The following is a 12951-nucleotide window of genomic DNA, read 5'->3' on the forward strand; positions in this document are numbered from 1 at the left end:
CCTGGTAAACATTGACACAATAAGGAAATATTGTTGATGAGTAGTAAGTACTTCGACTCTCGGAAGTCGCTCTCTTCCTGGTTTTAGTCTATGTGATTCTGACGACGTTAGCAGCCTAGTAGGAAGTATAGCTGCTTTATGTTGTGTCATCGATATGCACTTTGGCTGTACCAATTTGGGGAACTGAATGTGCATATCATTGAGTGAGTGTCACTATCATTGCTTCCTTCATGACGTCAGAGAGACAGTCGAGACAAATACACTTGAGAGAGCTCGATCTTGGTCATTTGGTCATTGCTCATTGGGACCTTCGTTACTTGGTCTTTCGTCACCGTACCTTCGGTCCGGCATTCGATGCCTTGGTCGATTGTCGGACAAGTCATCATGGAGATCTTCAAGACGCCTCGATCTACAAGTCTACGCCTTCAACTTCATATTAGGGTGAGACTGTTCTAAATTTAAGTTGCAAATCCTAGCTCTACCATCCATTCCTTTAACATTCTCATTGCTACCACTCAATATTATTAGAATCATGTGTCTCATTTTAATCAAATTTAGTATGATTGGCTAGTCCGTACTGTTTCATGGTGGAGGCGCCGGGTACCGATCCATGCAACAATATGGTTTGCATCCTACGTTAAGATGTAGGTCCACGTCCCATGTAGATGTATGTCCACTGTTCCAAATTTTGAGACACGCCTTTTAGTTATTCGAAAGATGAGTTTTTCTTTTTCTCGAGATCCTAAGAACGGACATGTTTAGAAATTATTCCATTGGATTTAGCGATCTCGAATTAGTATTTTCGATGTGCACTATACTAATGATAAAAAGGAGTTTTTGAAATAAAACCCCTAAGGGGGGGAGAGGAATCTTGATTTTTTTGGTTCTCCTAATTTCAGAAAGAATTAGGCATAGATCCTTGATATTTTATACAAATATTCCCCATGTACTCTAGGCTGACAAAAAGATAAAATTTAACGAATTGTGATATAAACATGTGCGACCAGTTCTGCAGAATGACCACCCGGCCTCTAATAGTCCCACTACACTGGAAGCCACCTAATTGCACAACAGGCGTTTGCTGGCGTCGTTCTGGCATTGAAAACAAACTGTGGATTCAAATTATTACAGTTAAAGTTCGAATAATGGATTCTTTGAATATTCGTTACTCGAACATTTGAACAATATTCGTTACTTGATCAATCATTCAATCAATAACAAATAATTGTTCGAACAGTTATTTGAATAACTGTTCCAATATTTAAAACGAATATTCGGATATTATAATAACAGCAAAAAAAAAATAATCGAACAATTTTAACAGCACTATTCCAAACACAGCGGATTCATCAACATGACTTCATACATAGCATACTGTGACGATTTTCAAACTACTTACAGTGTGCCTTCTAGAGACACTAAGATCAACCTGCCCTCTATAGCAGTGATGCCAATCCACGGAAAAAACACATTTTGTGGGATTTTTTGACATTAATTTTTCGAATAGGGATAAAGGGAATTTTCGTCAAAAGAAGCAGCATATATGGAATTTTTCATGTGTTTATTTCATTAACCCCCAACAAATTTTTTTAAGAGCAGGTCAAGTAGACCAATGACGTTTGAATAAACGTGAAATTACTGTTGTCAAAGCGAAATCAGTATTAGTGTGAAAGTGATTTATGCAAGAACTTGTAAATCTCAAAAAATAAGCAACAAGAAACGTAATTTGTACTCTGAAGTTAAAAAAAAAAAAAAAAAGTCATGAACGGAAGACAGTAAATAAACCAAACAGAAACAGTAATTTCTAAAACGTCCCACACGGAATAACTGGATAATGAAGTTAGTCTAGTTTTGTTACGTTCAGTCAACGGCGACGACTTTCCAAAATTTATATGGGTACATATCAATGGTGGGAAGTGTTATATGATTTCAGGGGAGTGTTGATAGTTTTTGATTGATTTCCTTTTAGTTAAAATCTTTTATGAACACTGTCATAAAGGGCAGTGCTCGATTATATTTACAATATAGTTTCATTTATTATTATTATTATGGGGACTCCATTTGACTAGGCCACAGACAGGCAAAGAAGAGAGCAAGATGTTGCTTGGTTGCCTTTCATAGACACATTTGAAACAAAACAAAAAAATGTGTTTTAGAGGTTAGAAATTTTAACTTGCATCCCAATGTTTTAATTGCTTATTATTTTTTGATAATGGCGAGTGAGAAATATTTATTTTACATTGTTCTTATCAAACTAAAAAGTTATAGCACAAGATTGTTTGTGTGGGTGCTGCAGCCCCGAAGCAGCCACGTAGTCGGCGCCCATGCGTTCAATAGAAAGTTATAGCACAAAAGCGTATTGAAGATACCAAATTCTAACAACAAAATGTACTTGTTATCATGAACAATTTCAATAGATTCTTTTAATTAAGGAAAATACTTATTAGGAATTTAGAAGATCGGAATTTACAAATAATTCACCCAAATATTGAAAAAAGTAAGTATCGTATAGTAGTTTCAATTTTCATATTTTATAAATTTTGGATATTTTGTAACTAGTATACCGCGTGGGAAATTCAAGAGCAACATGGGAATTCTTGCCTTTCAAGATGGGATTTTGTAAGGTTACAGGGTTAGCATCACTGCTCTAGGGCAGTCGGTGTGCTGACATCTTCATAGTGACGATGAGCAATTCCTCTACATATATATTATGTACTGTATTCTGTAATGAGAATTTCTTTCGGATCGGACGATGTTCTTAAAAGCGTCTCTCCATCATTATATTTAAATACTCATCATCATGTGAATAGTCCAAATTTCTCATATTCTGGTAAAATTTTAAAACAGAAAAACGCTAATAATTGTGAATAAAATATTTTTCAAACATAGAGAGTAAGATAATCACTCTAAAAGAAATTCTTAAGATTGAAGAGCACTTGTCATTGTCTTTATATTCGGCCAATTTTTTTGAAGTCAAAAAGTACACGACAGCACTGGTACATTCTCGATACATTCGTTCGTTCTACTTTTTCAGCAAGTATGTGTATCTATTTTACGGCACACTACTATTATCTGAAAAGGTATACAATGCAATAAATGCACACTGCATATTCCGCTCCCGAAATACCTTCCTATACCCACATTAGGCACGTTCTGCTTTAATACATGTTTCGCCTAATATATAAGTTCACGTGCTTTCACGCTGAGGACGGCTTTCGTTATGAACAGGTTTATTTCTAACAGATACCTGAATTTGGATATTATACAATGTCACTTGTTCATCCTAACTCAACAAGGTTTACCATGCTGTAGATATAGGTAGATGGTAAAAGTTTACCGCTCTTTCTCCCTGCTAATTCGAACAGGGCAGGGAGTTTATCAACGATTAAGAGATACAGCTGTGAAACTGACAAACGGCTCCCATTGTGCCAGACGAGTGACATAGGAAGCAATTGAATTGCTACAGAATGCAACCGCATATAGCGTTGGTTTACTTAGCAGAGCATTACAAGTGCTGTATAAACATTTCGCGTGCACAGGTGGCTTTGCTATTTTGACCTCGTTCCTGGCTACCGTAGCGTGATTACACAAAAGCCCTTCAATTTCACTTTATATACTCTACGCACACAACAAATGCCCTGTGTATTTTCTTTCTCCTTCACTCTTGTTTCAAACAAGGGGTAACAATACGTTAGCAAAAATTCTACTAAGAATGATAGAACATATATATTGAAATTTTCATATAAATTTCTTTTAGTTATAAATTCTAGTAAATATTAATTACAAATGTTACATTTTTATGCATATAATAATGAAAGTATGTTTTTTTTTTTTTTTTTCAGAATGCAAAACAATTATAATACAAGTATGACTAGGGAAAGGGAAAAGGAAGAGTGGAAAGAAAAACTTTTCGCTGTAGAATGTTTCCACATATAGAGTTCACTTAATTGAGAATAGGCCTATCATAAATCATCTTATTATCCCCCTATGGAGCATATTATCTCCTTATTACAAAAGCAAGAAGACCGACATTTTTAAACAACACTAGAAGAAACACTAGAACACTAGAAGAAAATGTTAGATGTTAACACTAGGAGCATCATAATCTTGCTTATACTAGAGGCATCAAAGGGGTCATTTTGACCCCTGCTTAAAAATATACACATTAAGCGGTACTACTCTTAACTTTTTTATACTTTTGGTTTCATTGTTGGGTTTTTATTAATTATAGATTCAAATTTCATTATTGTCTTTCTTTATTTTACATTTATTATTGTTCTTAATGAATAACTTTATTATTATAGGCCTAAGTTTCTTAATCTATAAAGTTACTTAAAATGAAGTTACATTATCTAGCAAATATAATTAACACTAGTTATTGTTACTGTAAAAATTTATAGTTTCCCTTCAAACATCATACACATTAGGAATTAGAATAAAATATAATAACCAATTAATTAGAACATGACCTTCTTTGCAAAGAGGGAATGTTTTATAACGTTCACATCTACATGCCTACTCATCACATTTTGAACAAACAACGTACTTTCTGGTGATCTTTGTACAGGAACCACAGAAGTGCCTCTTACAGTGGAAACATTGATCTTGTGTATTGTTTCCATTGCACTCAGCAATTTGACATCTCTTCCGCTTGGTTGTTTGAAGCAATTCAAGTACACAATGTTTGGTATGATTACCGTCCTCCTTTAGTGTCTTCACTTCCGAACACAGTTCTTCTCCTAATGCTAAAAGAAATTGATGGCGAGTAATTTTTTTCTTCGTTACCAGCTTGTAGAGGACGAAAGCATTTATAGCTGCCAAATCAAGGATGTTATAGAAAATTTGTACTGCCCATCTTCTACTCGCAGCTTTCACGGAATACCTTCGTGCCATTTGGTCAATTACGTTAACTCCAACCTTTTGCTTATTGTAATATAAAATTGTTTCAGGCTGTTTCTTCTTATTGCTGATATCGATGTCAACATGAGAGTGAAGGCTACTCAAAAGAAGGACATTTTTGTTCTTCTTACAATTATATGCTGCGAGCGTGATATCATCTTCAGTCTTCAGTACAGTTGTACTATATAGGTCCTTTCGCTCGACTTTTGTTTTTACTGAATCTGGAACTTCTCTCCTGTTATTACGGATAGTTCATACCAAACTAATGTTATTTTTCTTGAGATCAGGAGCGAGGCGTAGGGATGTGAAAAAGTTGTCACATGTGACATTCCATCCCGGACTCTGCGAAAGGTCTCACAAGCTTCCGTACAACAAATTCACCAAGCTGTGTATTTCCTGGTCGTCCATCAACCTTTCCTAAATATGGAAGCCATTTGATATGTATATGTGTTCCACTTCCACTAGCATCCAGAATTTTACGCCATATTATCTGGTTTGTTGCTCATGAACTCTATGAATTTGCACCGCGTCTTCATTGGAAACAGTTGTTCATCCACCGTACAAAAAGGTTCTGGATTGTAGCACTTTTCAGAGTTTCCAATAAAAGCTTTCCAAACCTTGGAAATCATACAAAACTTGCCAGATTGATACTTTCCCATCCTATTACTTTTTATGTCGAATCTCAGAAACCGCATGATTTCTCTATATCTTCTTATTGGCATTGTATCACTGAAAACTCGTGGTCCCCATTTCTTTGACCAAAGGCTCTTTATGCTAATCGCCTTCATTCCTAAAGCATCGCGAAAATATAACAACCCTATAAAGGCATCTAATTCTTGAAGTGAAACTGACCAAGTTGGGTTCTTCAAAACTCTTTGAGCTTCGACTTCTGCACACTTCTTTATATGTCGCATACAGGTTCATCTATTATAAGTCTGAAAGAACTAGAAACTATGTCGTCGACATGCCGAAAAGCATATGGGTTGGACTTGGAGTTTTACGTAACACGTTATGATGTTTAGCCCTTCCACGAACACTTGAACAGGTTTGTTCGACCCAAACTGTCTGATCTCTGGACAATTCAAAATTTTCAGCATCCATCTCGTCACCCATGCTTCCACTGTCACTAAATTCTTCGTTACTCGCAGAAACACTTTCACCATTTGACATTTCATCAATGCTGATATCACCAATGTATTCATCGTCACTTCTATCACTACAGCCACCACCAGAGTCGATTCTATCAACAGCCTGTAGTTCTTGTAATATTTCTTCCGATGAAAGTTTTTTCTCAGCACTCATCATGCACCACACTAAAACCAACCCCCTAGAACATATATATAGTGAATTATATCATTCGAAAAAGTAATAGTAATTAGTATATAAAAATATGTATCATTATGTTTGCAATTGTAAAAATTCGCATTGTAGGCATGAGGGTCAAAATGACCCCTGTGAGGCTTCTAGGTAAAATGTAAAATATATGATATAAATAAATATTCTAAAGTGTCAAAATATGATTAGGTTAGAGTATTGGTAGAGTGATGAAAAGTCGTGATATCTAGTGGCCACATTTCCATAACTTTAGAAATTAAAACAAATTAATAGTTCAGACGGGTCAAAATGACCCCTCTGATGCTTCTAGTGTTAAACGGGATGCATTGTTGCAACATTTTATCGAATACTACTTTTGCAGAAAAGCAATATTCCTTATCGCATAAAAAAAGACAACTTTTCTTCAAAAAATATAGCCTCGTTTAGGGTTAAAGTGATACTCTGAGACTCTATATACATGCAATATGTTAGCACATAACAGAAACATCTACCTCCATCCAGCTTGCTATAGGGAAAATGTTCTCTATACGCTCACAACATAAGAACGACTTCTGCATGAAGATGATACTGGCAGTTTCATCCCTAGGTTCTCAAATGTTAAAGGTACTTGTACAATTAGCTTTATTTTTTATTATTATCAACCATCAGTTATTATTTTGCTTCTAATTATTTTTACAAGCATATATAAGTCACCGTTAGGAAAAGACAAACCGCAATGTATAAAAGTATGTAAATAACAATTTCTTCCAGTAAAATTAAAAAAAAAAACTGTCAATTATTATTGACAACAAACGAAGGGAGGGGCTAAACTATAGTTTGCCGCTTTACCCAGTGTATACCTGAGGGTCAAGGGGGACTATAGTCCCCTTGGATCCGCCCTTGTATATATATATATATATATATATATATATATATATATATATATATATATATATATATTAGGCTCCACAAAAGTTCACTTTATTATTATTATTATTTAGTTCAAAAACTGCATTTGAGATGCTATTTTGAAGGATGTTATCTTGTCAGCTCGCTGTGATTTATCGACTTAATATGTAATGTCTTTTAGACAAAATTTTAGTTAAGCAGAAATTAAAATTTAAAGAGTTAATTACAATTTTAGCCTATACTAACGTCAATTATTCGCTATGGTGGGTTAAAATAAGAAAAATTAGTAATACGTATGTCCTGTTAGTCAGTCACTTTTTACTATTACTGAAGCGCGCTCTGAAATCGGTCATTTGTGATCATTTTTATACATATATCCTTCTTCCCCAAGTTGCGGGGTTGAATTTGTATTTAAACGGCATCGGAAGTGTCACCGTTCATCTCAGCGACCCCGAAATCTATAGATTCGACACTAATATCGATCATTTTCGATCATATTATATATATATATATATATATATATATATATATATATATATCCTCCCGTTCCCCGAAATTGCACCGTCAAAGTGAAATGATAAAAATCATCCCACGCGCGAACTTCATCTACGTTGAAAATGTGATCGAGATCGGCCGGGTGGCTCGAGAGTTATTAAGTCACAAACATAGTGACTCATTTTCATATATAACATTATATATATAGAAGATAAATAATCGTATATTATATACATATATATCTTATTTTAAACATATCTGTATATTTTTCTGGTATCATAATGAAGAGGCTAATGAAGGTATATTTCATTATCAGTTTCACTTCAATAAATGACATGGTTCTGAAACAGCATTAATTTTTAAGTTCACAAATTAATTAGATTTTTCCCAATTTTGTTTTTCGAAAGCTACGTAAGAGGTTTTTGTATTCACGCATGTCATTTTGTTCAGCTGAATAAGGTGTATTGCTTAGTACACTTGTCTCAGTTTTGGACTTATTTCTTTTTTGGTTAAACGCTAACAATACTGTAGAATTTTTGTAAAAATAAATTAGTCCGAAAGAAAAAGATTGTAATGTAACCCTTTCTTGTGAATTCATCTTTGGCCTTGAAAGAAAGTTTTCAAGTGTTTGACTACTGATGGAGAGCTGCAGGTTCATTTCAACTAGTGATAAGCGTAAAGTTCCATAAATCGCACTCTTTTCTTAATTTTCCTTTACTTTTTTTTAAAAAAAAAGTGCAATAAGAATAATAATTCATAGCATTTCAACAGATGGAAGTTGAAACCTTGTTTAAAAAATATATTCAATTATACTTCCACCGCTGTTACTCCCAGCCTAGCCCAACCCATTTGTTTACCCTTATTGACCTGAAAACACGTGAGTTAATGCTGTGTTGCAATTCAGTGCACATTCCTGGAATTACTCCAATCAGTTACAGCTGTACATCTTTTGCTTATTTTGCGTGACATAGCAACAGTTGAATTCTTTCAAAGACATAAAGTCAACAGCAGCAAACGACAGACACGCTGTCTTCTGCCTTATGCAGTAATGCTACGTGATCGGAGGACGGTTCATATAGCGACACGACTATAATGTCAGATAAGCGATTCTTCATAATAGACATCAGTGCTCTACCATTTAGCTATTGAACACTTTTACTGATAGAGGGCACAGTAGCTCAGTGGTAAAGAGCTTACCTCTGATGAGAGGGGTTCCTACTTAGTAATGGATAACATCATGCCCATGATCTTTCATGGGATTTCCCCATTGTCTTCTGCTTTAGACGATAGTGCTACGTGATTGGAGGACGGTTCATAGAGCGGCGCGACTTTAATAATCACTCACTCAGTGGCGACTCCTCACGGAAGTCGTATCAGTAAAAAATAAACTTGCACTATCTCAAACTAAGGAAAGAAAACTTACTTAATATACTTAATCATTATATAAAAGAGATAAATATTATGTAAGTTTTCCCTTTAGTTTGAAATGGTAAAAAAATAATCTTTACAGCTGTGAATTGTCTCACGAAACGCCACTGAATCAGATGCAATATTTGTAATGGTCCTCTGTATTTTCCATATAATTGCACAAATAATGTATCTCTTCCGTACAGAGAGGCAGTGAACTCAGGACTGCTGTTCGTAGTATGCAGCAAGAGTCCAAAAGCAGGACATACGAAGTGCGATTGAAATGTGTTCCTGCGAGTTGTTTTAAAAATAAATACTCCGTGTTATATCTAGTGTACGATAGCGTACTTACGTAGTCTTATGCTTTATGTATCACCTAGCCAGGCTTCAAGAGTTCTTATTCAATGACTTTTGACCACGAGCTTGTTTTCGAAGTGAGGATCGTTTGTCTTGTCATCGGCGTCACGGAGGAGCAGCAGGCTCGTATCCGAGGGGAGTCTAGGGGGTCGGGCCCCCTACACTTTTGGGCTGGCTACTGGCCTGAGGACCCGAGAGTGGGTAAAATCAGTAAAAGTATTCACGAACGATCATATTGATTAAAAAGGTTTGTGATAGCATTGGAATTGTTGATTATTTCCTGTTGCCCAAGTTATTTTTTTTTTCTTAAAAGGACGGAGTTTTAGTGTAAGAAATTTAGTGGGCAGTGATAAAAAAAATGAAAACGAAGTGAGATCTTCGAGTTTTACGTCCCACGTTTATGCCGGTTAGGCTAAAGGAGATGGTGTTGATGAGTAATGAACGAAATGGTGGAATGAAGAAAGTGGAAGGAAACGAGAGAACCCTGAGGAAACCCACGCACACGGTGTTTGTCCACCACAAAGTTCACTTGGCAGGGGCGGGGATCGAACCCGGGGCCCCAAGCACCAAAGGTGAACGCTCTACCACTAAGCCACCGCGGCCCCTAAGCAGTGATAAAAGAGCCTAATACTTTAAACATTACTTTCCTGAGGGGACTGCAGCTTTTCTTCCCTCAATATTCAAAAATCAAATGAACAACAACAAATCTAGACTTTGTGAAAAAAATACTTTGCCGACAGGCAAGAAAGCCCTCTTCGGTGGTCAAGTAGCTAGTGTTGATTACACTCCCGCAGGAGCGTTCCTGCTAAAAAAAGAAATAGAACCATAAATCCTGAAGTTAGAGGGAAGTACAAGCTGATGAATTGATCAAGTCAAAATGTAAACACAGGGAAAAGTAGAGAAGCAGTAGTTCTGAGACTTCCCATTCTTATGCATAACACAATTTTAAAGACTGAAAGTACATACATATTTAAGGATGATTTATTATCTATGAGCTTCTACAGTTTAAAACTAGATGCTATATTCTGCAATTTGGGAAATGGTATGTGTGAATCAAGAATTAACATTCACATCTGTACCTGAAGTCCTACTGTTCGAATCTTGAGACGGACTGAAGTCCATGGTGGCTCAATGGTAGTGTTCACCTTCGATGCATCGAGTTCCTAGTTCGATTCGACCAGTGCTAAGTAGGCTTTATAATGGACAAACACCGTTTGCGCGTGTTTTCTCTGGGTTCTTCCGTTTCCTCTTACTTCTTGATGCCACCATTTCGTTTATTATCATCGGCGTTCCCCTTAGCTTCGAAGCATAGTAGTAGAACGTCAAACTAGAAATTGAATTTGTCTTCATTTGAGGTGGACTGGTCTAGTTGCATTTTCTTCAATCTCGTTAAACTAGACATAAGTAAAGATTTGTGTTATTTCGAAGCATTACTTTCTATTTTCCATCGTTAACATTTTCAGATTAAGATTACCACCGACCATATGCATTTGTAGGAATGCGCACAAGACAAGATTTGAGGCTGTCTCGTCTCGAAACTGAGCTGTAAAAGTGATGTATCGACTCGAAAAATGTATTCACCTCTATTGGAATAGCTGTGTCTCGACTTGAATTTTGTCAGGAAAATTCTGTCTCGACTCGTCTCGTGCACATTGCTATGCATCTGGATCTTTCTAATAAATAATGTTTAAATAACCCAATTTTGTAACTGGGGAAAATCAAAAAGACGCGTGAAATCTATAATTAAAATTCGACAAAGTTTCAGGTACTCGATTAAAAATAAAAAAGAAACACTATGGAGGTATATAATGCTAGTTCCATCTATTATATATTTCATGATAGAATTTTAACGAGCAAAGCAAAAACCCTTACATTATCACAGAAGAAGAAAAAACGAACTTTTTCTATGAAACTGGCGATCAGTGTAATAATTCCAAGACTTTCAGAGCTTCAAATCATCTAGTTCCGAGCAACAGATAATACGCTCAGTTAGCATTTCAAAATTATTGTATTTTGAAAATAATGAACTTACAAAAGCATGCCTGTTTTTATACGTAGAGTAAAGCAGCAATTTTAGTAAAAATAAATGATGGGTTTTATATTTCAATTTCCACTTAATTTTACTTGATTGATATAATAACCAATACGAAAGAATAAAATGCTCACATTAAAATTAAACTCCATTAATTTCCATTTTGTTTTTCCCAGAAACGTCCTCCATTTTTTTTTTCTCCATCTCGTTCCAGAATAGTTTATTTTTCTGTTCGCATTACAGGTTAATCACACGGGACCGAAGTTTACGACTGAAGGTTTCATGTTTCAGGGTCATTAATTCTCGCATCCAGGAATAATGTCAAAACAACATCCAAGAGAGACAGACAGAGAGAGAGAAACTGAAATTCATTTCTCTCCGGCTCACAAGATGACAGCCTAACCAGAAAGCAAAAGGAAGGAGCGGGGGGGGGGGGGGACACATGGGCAAATGGATGGTTCTATCTATTCAGAATGATCAACAGAGTACATATAGGCAGCGAATTGAGATGTCAGAACCTTCCGCTTTGCTTTATATCGGCTTTTCTCCATTCAAAGACCTTAGGAAAAGTCCACAAGGCCTTTACAAATAGTCTTTGGATTTACTCAACAAATTCAATCCTTATCTGTTCTTTCATCACATGTCAGAGTACAATTCATTTAGAAAAATGCCTTAAAGATTTCTCCAGTATCTTAATTACTTCATATGTTGTTCTCCCACTTTTTCCGACATGCAATCTATGCTATGTAGGAATACGTATGAGACGGGATTTAATGTCTCATCTCCAGAAAATATATACATGTCTCGTCTCGAGAAGTTTTGTCTCGTTTCATCTCGAAATTTGAGAAGAGACAAAAATAATACAAGATAAAATATGTAATTGCAAAGGAGGTAGGTAAAGATCGACTTTTTTGCCTATGGTAGTAATAAAAAGTTAAAGTGTTCATAAAACCCAGTATGTTGCATGAATACGGAGTATTAAATATTAAAAAATAAAACCGAAGACATGGTTGTTGAAATTCGGTCATTTTAGGCTGTCTTTCACTTGCAATAATAATTTTAGTATGAGACACTTCATGATATACATTCCACGAATGCTCGTTGATAAACTTATTAATTGTAATAATCACGAGGAAATAAAAAACGTATAATGATTCATGGCTACAGCTAGCCGTACGCTTGTAATGAACAACCAGTGTTAAAAAAAAAAAAAAAAAAAAAAAACACGGTTAAGTTCCAGATTTGTGTCTACTGTTGTTTGTCGTGATACATATACTTCCAACAGGGACGCACATACTCTTAAGAAGGGGTTGAAAAATCCCTGGCGCCAAGCTGCCGTAGTGATTGGAAATACGAGTCTGGCTCCTACCGATTCTTGACACTAAAATTTGCAACTTCTATCTGTCAGAGTATTTGTGATTTTCATGTGCTTAAATGGATTAAAAATAAAATAGAGAAATAATTAGACGTGACCAATGGGGTTGAAAGGCTTACTATTAATGACAGTTATATGATTGGTCCATCACCAGAGGACTTTG

The 12951-nt window shown here is 35.6% G+C and overlaps 1 protein-coding gene across 1 annotated transcript; it reads right to left on the minus strand.

The window, feature by feature from the left end:
* Positions 1 to 5375: 5375 nt before the first annotated feature.
* Positions 5376 to 5813, minus strand: LOC145679169 (uncharacterized). Its single transcript, XM_081749760.1, has one exon. The coding sequence runs from the start codon at positions 5811 to 5813 to the stop codon at positions 5376 to 5378; it is 438 nt and encodes a 145-aa protein (XP_081605886.1).
* Between the last annotated feature and the right edge of the window lie 7138 nt (positions 5814 to 12951).

This window comes from Thermobia domestica, chromosome 2 (genome assembly GCF_964235325.1).
Source record: "Thermobia domestica chromosome 2, izTheDome1.hap1.1, whole genome shotgun sequence".
Classification (NCBI taxonomy): domain Eukaryota; kingdom Metazoa; phylum Arthropoda; class Insecta; order Zygentoma; family Lepismatidae; genus Thermobia; species Thermobia domestica.

What these genes read in the sequence shown, in the direction of transcription:
- LOC145679169 (XM_081749760.1), bottom strand. Translation starts at nt 5,813, where the DNA reads ATGCGACATATAAAGAAGTGTGCAGAAGTCGAAGCTCAAAGAGTTTTG.